We start from the raw sequence: 15326 nt of genomic DNA on the forward strand, positions 1-15326 counted from the left end.
CTTTACAGTATAAAACCATGCATTCTGTAATGTCAGCATTTCATTTGGAAGAAAACTAGTCATATTTGACATTTTTACAGTATTTCACCAGATTCAACCATTTTGCCCTTGTAGGCCGATGCATGAAATTATAGTTATATTATGTAGCTGTGTGTGTGTGTGTGTGTGTGTGTGTGTGTGTGTGTGTGTGTGTGTGTGTGTGTGTGTGTGTGTGTGTGTGTGTGTGTGTGTTTGTGTGTGTGTGTGTGTGTGTGTGTGTGTGTGTATATATGTATATGTGTATGTGTGTGTGTGAGAGTTTGCGTAAATCTGTAAGCAAGCAATGATCACTTTAGGGCTGAAAAAAGGCATCTTTTGAAGGATACATTTCATGTGTCTTTGAAGACGTGCTTGAATAAAAACATTGTCTCCTTATCATTTCAAATGGTTTGTGGGACATGGTGGCCCTGAAGACTGGTCTCCCACTATGGACATCCCACAGGCTCCGGGTGGATTCCCCTTTGGACCGGTACACACCAGCCAAGTGTGAAGTCCTACGTATGTTCAAATCTCTTGAGCATCCACATCACTCCATCCTGAGATTGAACACCTCCCGTGTAGGTTTGTCATTTCCTGAATCAGCTGAATCATGTCAGGAGTGAAAAAGGTCGAAAGAGGATGCCACATCATGGATACTTGATATGGCATATCTGTGTGGGCTCTGACATCATGCCGGTCGGTGCTTGAATGTTGCGCAGCGTCTCAGTAGTTAGATGGAGACCAGACTTGCGCAATTCTTCACTGTCCATTCAATGTTAGGATGGACAGGATCTTCAGTGTCCTCTCCACTTTCAGAGGAAGGGTTAGAGGCACTCCACAGAGATGGAGGACACCAGTGACTATTTTGTCAGACTCCAGAAACTTGTGTCATCTTCAGATGAGTCCTGCAGTTGGCTGGAAGATAAAGGCTCCTTCTCTTTGCTCCAGGTCTTTCTCCTTCTCTGGCGCAGGCCCACAAACACACTAATAGTTGTTTTTGTTTACAACAAATGCAGGAGACAATGTTTTTTTATTCAAGGCCGCCTTCAAAGACACATGAAATGCATCCTTCAAAAGAAGCACCCTTTTTTTCACCCAGATTTACACAAACTCTCTCTCACACACAGACACACATGCATGCATACACACACAAAAAAAAAAAAAAAACAACACACACACACACACACACACGGCTCCATAATATAACTGGCCAAAGTAAGGTGGCTTTTTTCACCACTAAAATTATCATTGTTTGTTTACAGATTTACACAAACATCTCTCTCACACACAGACGCATACATGCATGCACACACACAACACACACACACATACACATACATCACAACCCACATACATACACACGCACACACACACACACACACACACACACACCCACACCACAGACACACAAAAATATACACATATACACACACACACACACACAGACACACATACAACATATACACACACAACACATACACACACACAGCACGACACACTATTACACACACACACACAACACACACACACACAAAAGCTCCATAATATAACTATAATTTCATGCATCGGCCTACAAGGGCAAAATGGTTGAATCTGGTGAAATACTGTAGTAAAATGTCAAATATGACTAGTTTTAACTCCCAAATGAAATGATAACATTACAGAATGCATGGTTTTATACTGTAAAGACAGTGAGATCAAAACATGTGGTTTATAATGGAAGTCAATGGGGCCATTTTGGCCTCGAAGGTGTCCAGAGGGAGTATCTGGAATTACAAAAAAATACTAATGCAATCAAATCAGTTTTGTTGCTTATCTTTGACATATCCAAGCCTCTAATCACCACCAAAGCCCCATCTACATATTATTCATTATATGGGAAAAAAAATCATTTTTTGTGTTTTTTTTTATAAAAAATGACATACTTCAAATACATAAACTGGCATTTAAAGGGTTAAAATCCTGAAAATGATTGAATGTTTGGTGGTTTTGATTAGGTAAGAAGTTGTTTAAGTGATTCATGAAAAAAAAGCAGAAAAAAATATTGATATATGATGATTTAATAACAGTTTTTGTGTGCGTGGACATTTTGCCTCGAAGGTGTCCAGAGGGTACAAAATGAATCATTTAAGTATAAAAGACATGTAAGAGTAAAAAACACTGGATTTAAAAAATTTGACTGAAAAGAAGGATTCCTACAAAATTTCATGCCATAAGAAGTAACACAGCAAAAATGATCGAAATGAAAAAAAAAACTTGAGAAAAATGTACAAAAATGACCGAAGAGGGCATGAGGGTTAAACAGACGAAAAAAGACTTTTATGAAGTCACTCCACATCACCTTTGAGTATTGCTTTAGGTTACCATTATCTTCTTTAACGGACTGCTCTACATGAAGGGGCCCCCACTTAAGGTTTCCTTAACAATATTATTTATAATTCGCCCAGCAGCAGCCTGTTTTGTACCATGTAGTATCGGGATTCAATTTAACAGATTCACGGCCCTAAGTTATTATTTCTGTGTTAGAGCCAACTTCACAGACTAGGGCATATTTCAGTAGAGTAGCTTCTATAAATGGGACTGGGAACTGGTTATATTTACAGTTTAATAATGATCAACCTGACCTTTGTTCTTGTTCATCTCTGTTCACTGCTGCCTTTGTTATAAATTGCACTTCATACCAGCTGCCTATGGTCAGATAAACCATTGCAGCCTTAGTTCATTATAAGTGCCCTTGAGTGTCAATACCAGAGTGCCAACATGCTATCTGTATCTCAGTTGCACCTTTTGGCAGGACTCCATTGTGGGTTTTTGAGTGTTAAGATGTACGTAGTAGCGTATGCATGCCCCCTTTGGGGTTGGATGCGTGGGGGTGGTGGGGAATCAAGGGGGATGTCTGGCATGTTAAGGTTGTTACTGTATGGTATAACTTATTCATTTTCCTTACTTATCTTTTTACTCTTTATTTTTATTTTTTTTACTCTTGTGTTATATTGTTCCCATTTTCTCTCTCCCCCTGCTGATCTACTGATGGTCGACTTGTCTCTCACTGATGGAATCTCTACAACCATGCCAATAGATGTTTCTACCATTTTACTCCCTGCTGCAACTCGTAATGCCACCTCCTTCTGGAATGGCGGGTGGGGTGAGTAGGTCAATCCACTTCACAAGCTGGAACGTAAAGGGCCTTAACTTCCCCGTTAAAAGGAAAAGGGTTCTCACCCACCTCAAACAGCTCAACACTCAGATTGCATTCCTCCAGGAAACACACCTTCGCGACATGGACCAGGCCACACTTCGCTGTGGTTGGGTGGGTCAGCTATTCCATTCAAAATTTAAATCCAGAGGGGCCGCTATCCTCATTAATAAAAACATTCCTTTTTCGGTCTCTAAGGTGGTCTCTACTGGTCGGTTGAACCACTGTGTGGTAATTTTGGCCAATGTCTATGCGCTGAATTTGGATGACATACATTTCTTCAAGGACTTTCTGTCACGCTTACCTGACATCAACACGCATAGTCTGGTCCTGGGAGGGGATCTTAACTGCGTTCTATCCACTACTCTCGATCGCAGCTCTCCAAAACCTACTCCACTTTCTAAATGTTCTTCCATTATTAACAGATTCTTAAGCTCCTATGGTGCAGCCGATGCCTCTTTTTTTTCTCAAGTCCATAAGACTTTTTCGTGGATCGATTGCTTTTTGCTTGACAACAAATTACTCTCCTCAGTTCGAAGCTGTAGCTACCAGGCTATGTAATTTCAGATCATGCCCCATTAACTCTTGAACTAGCTTTAACAAATCAGCCTCTATCCAGTCGACAGTGGCGCTTCAACTCCCTGTTACTTTCCGACGAATCCTTTCTCGACTTCATGTCCAACCATATTGTTTCCTTCCTAGAAATAAACCGGACTCCGGAAGTATCTATTGCAACTTTATGGGAGACATTAAAAGCCTTTATGAGGGGTCCAATTATATCGTACTCGGCCTTCACCCGGAAACGTAAATTGCAAAAACTCAATGCCTTAAAGGATGAAATATTGGAAATTGATAGGACCTATGCTTCATCCCCATCACCTGAGCTGCACAAACAACGTCTTTCATTACAAACACAATTCGAAACACTGTCAACTGGACATGCAGAACGCCTCCTCCTGCAGTCACGTTCTAAGTTCTACGAACAAGGAGAGAAATCAGGCAAGATTCTGGCGCATCAGTTACGCCAAGCAGCAGTCTTACGCCAAGCAGCAGTCCGCCAAAATATTACAGAAATTCGCACTACTGATTACGCCAAAATAAATGACACATTACGTAACTTCTATTCTAAACTCTATTCCTCTGACTCCCTTGAAGACCAGACACCCATGGAAAGATTCTTTGAGAACTTGGAGATTCCCTCCGTCGACGAAAATGTTAGAGACAGATTTGAGGAGCCGGTTTCCGAAATTGAGATTACAAGAGCTGTTGTAGCCATGCAGACGGGGAAGTCACCGGGGCCTGATGGCTTTCCAGTGGAATTTTATAGGGCATTCTCAAATCTTCTCTCACCGCTTCTGGCTGAAATGTTCGGCGAGGCGTTTAGAGCTCACTCTCTTCCTCCGTCTTTATGTGAAGCTTCAATTTCAATTATACTTAAGAAGGGTAAAGATCCTCTTGACTGTGCATCGTATCGGCCAATCTCGCTCCTCAACACTGACGTAAAGATACTGGCTAAGGCCCTTGCCCACCACTTGGAGACCGTCCTCCCTGATATAATTTTCCCAGACCAGGCTGGATTTGTTAAAAACAGGCATTCGTTTTTCAACCTCCGTCGTCTTTTCAATATTTTATATTCCAAGCCCTCTCATGTCCCGGAGGTGGTGGTCTCATTTGACGCTGAAAAGGCCTTCGATCGCGTCGAATGGGATTACCTCTTCCATACCCTGCACAAATTTGGTTTTGGTGATAATTTCATTTCCTGGGTCAAATTATTGTATTCCTCTCCAACGGCCTCAATTCGAACAAACGACACCACTTCACCTCCCTTCCAGCTGCGCAGAGGTACTAGGCAGGGGTGCCCTTTAAGCCCTCTACTCTTTGTAATAGCAATACAGCCCCTTGCCATTGCCTTGCGCAGGGACAATAGCATTTGTGGTATACATAAAGACAAGGAACACAAAGTTTTGCTCTTTGCGGACGACCTGCTTATCCTGGTATCTGTCCCGATGAGCTGCATCCCCAAGATCTTAAAATTATTAAAACATTTCGGCCTGTTCTCTGGATATAAACTTAATATTCACAAAAGTGAACTGCTCCCGATTAACGCCGCATCGGAGCAATGCTCGCTGGACTCTCTTCCATTTAAGGTCTCGCCTAAAAAGTTTACTTATCTTGGCGTAGTTGTAACACGGCAGTATGCTGATCTTTTTATATACAATTTCTGGCCTCTTCTGGGTCGAACCAAATTAGCTCTGGAGCGCTGGTCCGGGCTCCCCTTATCTCTCGCAGGCTGCATAAACGCGGTTAAGGTACCCATCTTGCCTAAGTTCTTGTATTTATTCCAGTCTGTACCAGTCTACATTAAAAAATGTTTCTTCTCTTCACTAGACCAACTTATCTCTTTATTCATTTGGAACAGTAAACCGCCTTGGATTCGTAAAACCATTCTTCAGAGACCCCGATCAGAGGGCGGACTAGCCCTACCAAACTTTCAGCAATATTTCTGGTCCTACAACATACGGTCTATGTCCGCCTGGCAGTCCAAGCCCGCAGACACTGAAACTCCACGTTGGCTAGCCCTGGAAGCATCATCTGTCTCTTCATTCCATCCTTTGCTCAGCACTTCCTTGGGATCATCATTTGCCTAAATTCACCATCAATCCAATTATTTGTGGATCTGTCAGAATTTGGAATCAATTTAGGAAGGCGCTCAAGTGTAGGAACCTCCCACTTGGAACCCCCATTGCAAAAAATCTGGCTTTCCCTCCATCCCTCACCGATGGAACTTTCCAAATTTAGAGACTCAAGGGATTAGTTACTTTAAAGGACTTATTTATTGACACCACCTTTGCGTCTTTCGACCAGCTCTCCAGAAAATTCAATCTACCCCAAACTCACTTCTTTCGATACCTGCAGATACAGGACTTTACAGGCTCTAAATTAGGTCACTTTCCGGCTCTCCCTCCAAAAACCCACTTAGACCTTATTCTAGATTTTGACCCTGTCAAGAAGGGCTATATTAGTAAACTCTACGACGCAATTAATAAGGGGGGCAAGATACCACTTGAACCTCTTAAAAATCGATGGGAGCGGGATATGGGTGCGTCTATTTCCGAGGAAGATTGGGATCAGGCAATCCGAAGGATACACTCCTCTTCAGTATGCATGAGACATTGTGTTATCCAGTTCAAAGTGGTCCATCGCTTGCATTATTCCAAAGAGAGATTGTCGAGAATTTATCCAGAGCTTAATCCAGAATGTGACAGATGTAAACGGGAAACTTCTGACCTATTCCATATGTTCTGGTCCTGCCCAAAATTGACTCAATTTTGGGAATCCATCTTTGACGCTTTGACTATTGTGTTACACTGCTCGCTTACTCCTTCGCCTCTGATTGCCATTTTTGGGGTTGTTCCAGCTGGTGTGCACTTAAACGCCACCCAGGCAAACCTTGTCGCCTACTCCACTCTGCTAGCCAGAAGACTAATATTGTTCAAGTGGAAGGAGGCTTCTCCTCCTGCCTTTGCGCACTGGGTTCAGGAGGTTTTGCAATCACTGAGAGTAGAAAAGATCCGTTACACCATGAGAGGATCCACTTCAAAATTTTACTTGACTTGGAGGCCCTTTTTAGACTTTATAGATGGGTTGGATGCTCTAACCATAAGGGATGAACATACAATCTGATTTCAGCTGAATGTCCTTCATCCTCTTTTGTTTGCATTAGCGTTCTTCCTGCACTTAACTTGATTTTTTTTTTCTCAATTCTTTATTAGTTATTTTTCTATTCTCTTTCTTTCTCTTTTTATTGTTGATGTGTGTAACCCTTGGTAATTCATATTACTCTTGACTGCCTGCTCGACTGGGTGGGAAGGTGGGAGGGATTTTGTTCAAATCTGTGCGACCTGTGATTGCTGCAGTGTTGTTTGTAACTGAAAAATTAATAAATAAAACTTGTTTAAAAAAAAAATTACACACTAAAGCTTTAATAGGGCCAATACACATAGTAGTGGCCCCCAGTGTTACCAATAAATGTAAGCCCTCCCCCCAAAGCCTTCTGGAAATACACTATGGGCTACGTCACAATTTATTTTTTTCCCAATGTTCCACCACAAACATAGGAGTTAGTGCAGTGCTAATTGGTGGTTCTTACACAGAAAGTACCATATGTGTTTCTGTGTAAAAAAAGAGAAGCTTCTAAGCTGGAGGAGACGCTGCCAGTCATCCGCTTAGTCAGTAAGCAGTTCAGAGATCCTGAACAGACCACCTTTATCTGTGTGTGTATCGCTGAGTTCCTCTCCCTGTATGAGACGGAGCGGCTGATCCAGGAGCTGGCCAAGTGCCGCATCGACACAAACAACATCATCTTCAACCAACTTATTTTCCCTGAATCCGAGAGGCCGTGCAAAATGTGTGAAGCTTGCCATAAAATTCAGTCCAAGTATTTAGACCAGGTGGAGGACCTTTATGAAGATTTCCACTGCTGCCCCATGAAGTTCGAGGTGCTGACAAGGTCAACACATTCTCGAAGCAACTTCTGGAACCCTACAAACCTCCAAATAAGGGATCTCCCTCTCCCTCCTTCAGACCACACCTTTACAGTCTGAACTCACCTCCTCAAAATCTTCCCCCCACCAGCCTCAGTACCTGCAGTAACAGCCTCATGTAGATCCTCAGTCCGTCGTCCAAAGCAGAGCACTGCTACAGCAGGACACACGCCCTTGTTGAAGGGGAGCTGATGAAATCACAAACACACACACATACATAACCTGCTATATTGTTAAAGAGGTAAGACTGTACATATTTGTGCTGCCTTACTCTCAGTTCACCTTCTCTTTCCTTCCTCTGTGTGGAGTTGTACTAGACCAACTCAACAGAAAACATCCCCATCTCCTCCATCGTGCTAAGTTTCCGGCCTCAGTTGTTAAAAACATTGTTTCCAGTGACAGTGCTATTTCAGGCTAAAGCAGCTTTCAGATGGTTGACATTTATGCCTTGTTTATTCTGTGTGGTTTGGTGGCTGTGTCTGATCTCCATTTTGACTTTTGACTAAAAATGTAATTCAAATTCATCTCTCACACATCTGGAATTTACATCAAAATGTCTACAGGTTCAGGGTGTGTTGACAGGGCAATGAAAAAAATACAATTACCTTTTATAAAAAACCATTGGCCAAGACCATCCTTGTTATTGCAATAAAGAAAACCAGGGCAGTCTTTTTACCATGTGTAAAATCATTAGACCTCACATTAACATGTGATCCTGGTGTAAACGCAGTAAGCTAATGTCAATGAAATTTCAAATCCAGTCAAGTTGGGAGTTTTATATCCATATATGGCTGCATCATTGTTTGAACTTTTAAATATTTTAGGGCACTGTAGTTGCTTCAGGTGGTATTTGGTTGGAGATGGCATCAGTTGTATGAGATTCAAAGGCAAAATGTGTAATGAGAGTTCCTATTCAATTCAATTTTCAATTCAATTTTATTTATAGTATCAAATCATAACAAGAATTCTCTCGAGACACTTTACAGATAGAGTAGGTCTAGACCACATTCTATAATTTACAAAGGCCCAACAATTCCAGTGATTCCCTCAAGAGCAAACATTAGCAGTGGCTAATGCGACAGTGGCGAGGAAAAACTCCCTTTTTAGGAAAAAACATCGGACAGACCCAGGCTCTTGGTAGGCGGTGTGTGACAGTGCCGGTTGGTGATGTGATGAACAGTGGCAATAATAGTTACAATAAAGATAATGGAACAGTGACTACGAATGGTAGTTGTAGTAGTTCATATCATAGCAGGGCACTGCAGGGTGTTACAGGATGTAGCGTGGCACAGCAGAGCATGGCTGGACATAGCAGGACGCAGCCGGACACTGCAGGGCAGCGCAGAGCGTAGCAGGGTGAAGAAGGACCACAGCGACAGCTGCAACCAAGATCTTGGTGCCACCCTAATCCAGGGAAATATGCTGGGTGAAAAAAGAAACATAAGGACTCCGGGGAGTAAACTCCCCAGAGCTAGGTTAGTAACAAGCATTTCTGGGTCAAGGATACACACAAATGGAAACAAATGGAAAGAGAGAGAAGAAAGAAGCTCAGTGTGTCACAGGAAGGAAGTCTAGGCAGTCTAGAACTATAACAGAATAACTAAGAGAGACAGGTTAAGGAGAGGAGCCTGGTCGGGCTAGAACTCTCCCCAACCGGATCGGGCTGTACTGGCCTGCCTCCCTCTACTTTTATTATATTATTGATTATATGGTTGATGAATCTGATGACTATGAAGAGAAACAGAGAAGAGAAGGGGTGCTGTGTCTGAAGCTATACACCCTCCCCCACCGGACTAGGCGTACGCTCCAACTCCTCACTCCCTAACTATAAGCTTTATCAAAGAGGAGGGTTTTCAGTTCACTCTTAAATGTGGTGAAGGTGTCTGCCCCCCGGACCCAGACTGGGAGCTGGTTCCACAGTAGAGGAGCCTGATAGCTGAAGGCTCTGGCTCCCATTCTACTTTTAGAGACTCTAGGAATCACAAGTACCTCTGAGTTCTGGGAGCATAGTGTTCTAGTGGGACAATAAGGTACTAAGAGCTCTTCTAGATATGATGGTGCTTAACCATTTAGAGCTTTGAAGGTCAGGAGAAGGATTTTAAATTCAATCCTGGAGAGAAGTTAATACAGTTTGAATTTAACATCAGAAAATTGTAGGTCATCCAGGATTTTATATCTTTAATGCACATTTGAAGTTTAGCTAACTGACTGGTTTCGTCTGGCTTGATTGATAGGTATAATTGGGTGTCATCCGCATAACAGTGAAAGTTAATTGAGTGTTTCCTAATAATATTGCCTAGAGGAAGCATATATGAGGAGAATAGAATTGGTCCAAGCACTGAGCCTTGTGGAACGCTTTGGCTAACTTTAGCGTACTTAGAGGATTTATCGTTGATATTAACAAATTGAGATCGATCAGAAAAATAGGACTTAAACCAGCTAAGTGCGATTCCTTTAATGCCAATTAACTGTTCCAGTCTCTGTAGCAGGATGGTATGGTCAATAGTGTTGAATGCAGAACTAAGCTCTAGTAAGACAAGTATGGAGACAAGTCCTTTGTCAGCAGCAATTAGAAGGTCATTAGTAATTTTCATCAGTGCCGTCTCTGTGCTATGATGCATTCTAAATCTTGACTGAAAGTCCTCAAATAGACTATTCCTATGTCACATAACTAATGAGCGACTACCTTCTCAAGGGTCTTGGCGAGAAAGGGAAGGTTAGACATAGATCTATAGTTGGCTAAGACCTCATCGAGGGTGGGTTTTTTCAGAAGAGGTTTTATCACAGCTACATTAAATGACTGCAGTACATAACCTGTTAATAAGGACATATTTATCATATCTAGTAATGAAGTGTTAACCACGGGTAGTGCTTCTTTAAGTAGCTTTTTTGGGATGGGGTGTAAGTGACAGGTAGATGGCTTAGCTGAAGAGACCTTTAATATTAATTGTTGAAGGTCTATAGGATAAAAGCAGTCAATGTCAGGTCTTGTCGTTACTTCTAGCACCCCTGCGTTTAAAGGTGAACCGTTAGAAGATGAGGGCAAAAGGTGATGAATTTTATCTCTAATATTATAATGTTATCATTAAAGAAGCTCATGAAGTTGTCACTACTAAGAGCTAAAAGAATAGATGGCTCAATAGAGCTGTGACTATCTGTCAGTCTGGCTACAGTACTGAAAAGAAACCTTGGGTTGTTGTTGTATTTTCTTCTATTAGTGATGAGTAATAGTCTGATCTTGCATTTATGAGCCCTCCTATAATTTTTCAGACTGTCTTGCCAATCTAAACGAGATTCTTCCAGTTTGGTGGAACGCCATTTACTTTCAAGTTTTCGTGACATTTGTTTTAATTTGCGAGTTTGGGAATTATACCAAGGAGCTAGTTTCCTTTGCTTCGTCATCTTCTTTTTGGGGGGAGCAACAGAGTCTAAAGTTGTCCGTAGGCAGGCCGTAGCACTGTCTACAAAATTTGTATTGTAATTGTAATTTGGGAGGGACTGAAGTTAAGGTCCTCTGTTATATTAAGGCATGACATTGAGTTAAATGCTGTTGGAATATCTTCCTTAAATTTAGCTATAGCACTGTCAGATAGGCATCTAGTGTAAAAGCTTTTATTTAATTTCGTATAGTCGGGTAGTAAGAATTCGAAAGTTATTAAAAAATGGTCTGATAATAAAGGATTCTGCAGGAATACTATTAAATCTTCAATTTTTATGCCATATGCCAGCACAAGGTCGAGGGTGTGGTTAAAACAGTGAGTGACTGAAACCAATTGAATCTAATAGTGAGTTGAAAGCAATACTAAGGCTATTAGTCAACGTCAACGTCCACATGGATATTAAAATCACCTACAATACGTACTTTATCAGATGTAAGGACTACACATGATAAAAACTCTGAGAATTCAGTTAAATATTCAGAATATGGACCTGGAGCTCGGTAAATAACAACAAATATGATTGGCTATAATGTTTTCCATGTTGGATCTTGAAGATAAAGAATAAGGCTTTCAAACGAGTTATAGTTTAGTTTTGGTTTAGGATTAATTAACAGGCTTGAGTCAAATATGGCTGCAACTCCCCCTCCTCGGCCTGAGCCTCTAGGAATTTGAGTATTAATATGATTGGGAGGAGTGGCCTCATTTAGACTAACATATTCTTCATGGCCCAGCCATGTTTCGGTAAGACAGAATAGATCAATTTGATTATCTGATATCAAATCGTTTACCAATATTGCTTTGGAAGACAGAGATCTAATATATAATAGTCCACATTTGATTTTCCTATTTTGTTCTATCGTTGCAGTGGTTGTTTTAATTCCAGTTAGGTTGTTAAGTATAGCACCTCTTTTGTTTACGTTTGATTTAACCAATGGTGGACACCGTGGTTATGGGATTATGAATGGGTGACTGCTCCAAAGGAGGCACAGAGAACCGTGTAGCGCTGTACCTCTGATTACTAATATTATTTATTATAACTGGAATGATATAGCTGGTCTGTGGGTTGGCAGAGTTATTTGTAAAGGAGTGAGAGCTTATGGGAGAGTGTGACTGGGAAGTGTGCTTGTGCGTGTGTTTATTTAGTGTCCATAAACCACATCAAACATTCTGTCCACCCTGTTTACTGAGAACTATGTGGGAACACTACTGAAATACAGATGGCTTTGTGCTGTCATTGGAATGGTGCTACTTGGAGTCAGTGTAATATGTGTAAGTATAAGGCTGACAACTACACCATTAGTGGGAATTTAGATATCAGATATTAGAGCACTGGAGGGTCACTAAAGAGTTTAGGGAATGGAGCAGAAATGTTGCTGCTTAAAATAAACTGAACTCTAAAGAGGATTTGTGTGGTGTGTAATAACAGTGTGTTCCGTTTATCTCGGAACTCTGAAGCAGAAGCTGGAAATGACGCCACACTGGAGTTAGTATCGCTTTTCCAGATCTTTCTTTACAGCGCTGCGGAGGAAGGTCTGGCTGGTCCACACAACATTATGGGATAGGAGAAAAACGTGCTCTGGTTTATTGCCATTTCTTTAAACCAATCATAATCGCGTAATGTCGCTGAGCGGGCGAAACGTACGGTATTTTTTCCTCAGGAAGGAATTTGTTTTGGTGGAACGTGCGTTCAAATAGTATTTAAGTTAGCAAGGAAAGAAAACTCCGATTGGACAGATAGTCTAGCTAGCTGTCTGGATTTACCCTGCAGAGATCTGAGGAGCAGTTAACCATAGTCCTCACAAATCCACCGGAGGTTAGAACGCCAACACAAAGAAAGAGGAAGGTGACGGACATCCGGCCGAATAGACTGAAATCCGGCGGAATTTCCTGCGGCACCGGAGCAATCCCGGGAGTGGAACGTCGTAGATATAGACTAGACCCAAGTTGAATGGGTTCCATTTACGAGTTGGATTTTCATTGTTTTCATTGGCTCTAGCCAGGTTAGCCAGTGTTAGCACTGCCAGTTTATAACAACGCATCAGGCTGTTTTTTTGTGCATACACTATAATATTACACAAGGTGAGCTTTACCGTTGTTATTGGCACCCGGCCGCATCACTGAAGGGCCAATGACGGTAAAGCTCACCCTGTCGTGTAATATTGCCATTATACAACAGTTACCAACAAAATAAAAGATATTAATGAAACCCAAACAACCTAGCAACAGAGACAATTTCTAGTCCCTGTTGAGTCAGCCAACTTGAGCTAATGTTAATGCTTTGTAGAGAGATTGTGGGATTTCTCAAACTGAATAAATGCTGTACATATAAACACAACACTGCCTTGCTAGCTCAATCTTATTGATATCTGCTGACTATAATCAGAGGTGGAAAAAGTACTAAAATGTAAATGTAATGTAAAAATACCAATATTTGAAAAATGAAAAATGACTTAAGTAAAAGTAATAAGTAGTTCATTTAAAGGTCCTATGACATGCTGCTTTTTGGATGGTTTTATATAGGCCTTAGTAGTCCCCTAATACTGTATCTGAAGTCTCTTTTATATAGGCCTTAGTGGTCCCCTAATACTGTATCTGAAGTCTCTTTTATATAGACCTTGGTGGTCCCATAATACTGTATCTGAAGTCTCTTTTATATAGGCCTTAGTGGTCCCCTAATACTGTATCTGAAGTCTCTTTCCCGAAATTCAGCCTTGGTGCAGAATTACAGCCACTAGAGCCAGTCCCACAATGAGCTTTCCTTAGGATGTGCCATTTCTGTGTCTGTAGCTATTGAGGAAGAGAGAGGGGGGACAAGGTGGAGGGTGGGGGTGTGGCCTTGACCAACTGCCACTTTGCTTGTTTACAAGCCATGTCTCTCTTTCTCATGGGCGGGCCAAATTCTCTGGGCAGACAAAGCAGAGAAAGGGGAGGTAACCTTGCTCCTTATGACCTCATAAGGAGAATATTCCTGATTGGCCCATCTGAGCTTTCATTTTCTCAAAGGCAGAGCAGGATACCCAGGGCTCGGTTTACACCTATCGCCATTTCTAGCCACTGGGGGACCATTGGCAGTCTGGGGGAACTCAGATCAATGTTAAAAACCTCCTAAAGTGATATTTTCATGCCATGGGGCCTTTAAAATGTACTGTCATGGTCTGAGCAGACCTAGATTTCATGTCTGTTCCTGTATACAGCGTTCACTTATCATTTGCTGTGTTAGACCGCCATCTATTGGTCATAGCGAGTATTGAAATGTACGTTTGGGTGAGTTAACCGCTTACTTCCTGTTTATCAGGCAAAGTAAGCTTCAGAAAGCAAAGCTAGAAGCGGAATTGGGAGCACTGCAATGCAAAAAGGAAATGGAGGCTGCAATAGCTGAAGCGGCAGCACTTCAAGCTGAATTTGAAAACGACAAAAGCCTCGGGGAACCCGATCAGAGGAGAACCAACGGCATTTCACTGCACGTGATATCCCGACAAGACGAGAGGTAAAGCTAGAAAATCACATGGCCTTTCCCACTGCACACAGCTGCTCTTCACCAATGCCACCTGCAAAAACATATCAGTCACCAACGCACAACTGCAACAAAGTACGGCAGGGAGCAACAGACAACACTATTCCTGTTCCAATTCCCCGCGGTGGCTTACCCCCTCACCACATACCAAAACCAGGCAACCACGGCGCTGTAACCTCAGACCTGGCCAGGTTCGTCGCAAGAAGTCAGCTGGTCTCCACTGGACTGACAAAGTTTGATGACAGGGCAGAGAACTAATGGGCGTGGAAAGCCTCATTCTGCAACCCCATAGACAACATAGGACTGTCGGTAGCAAAAGAAAACGACCTCCTGATCAAATGGCTTGGCAAAGAGTCATCAGAACAGGCACGCAGACTGAGAGCAGCCCACATCAGAGATCTACAGAGCGGCCTAAAGGCTATCTGGCAGCGCCTCGAAGAGTGTTATGGCACTCCAGAAGCCATTGAGGGGGCGCTATTCGCAAGACTGGAGAACTTCCCAAAAATATCCAACAAAGAACCAGCAAAGCTGCGTGAGTTAGCCGATCTCCTACGAGAATTGCATGCTGCAAAACAAGATGGATTTCTTCCAGGACTGGCTTATCTAGACACAGC

General features: G+C 42.1%; 1 protein-coding gene across 1 annotated transcript in view; it reads left to right on the forward strand.

Annotated features, from left to right (window-relative positions):
* LOC120547824 (synaptic vesicular amine transporter-like) overlaps positions 1-15326 on the forward strand; it is a 150200-nt gene that overhangs the window by 106872 nt on the left and 28002 nt on the right. Inside the window, exon 11 of the mRNA XM_039783517.1 lies at positions 12416-12467. Within this exon, the coding sequence (XP_039639451.1) occupies positions 12416-12467 (52 nt within the window). The remainder of the gene's footprint in view (positions 1-12415; positions 12468-15326) is intronic.

The sequence above is a fragment of the Perca fluviatilis genome, chromosome 19 (genome assembly GCF_010015445.1).
Source record: "Perca fluviatilis chromosome 19, GENO_Pfluv_1.0, whole genome shotgun sequence".
Taxonomy (NCBI): Eukaryota; Metazoa; Chordata; class Actinopteri; order Perciformes; family Percidae; genus Perca; species Perca fluviatilis.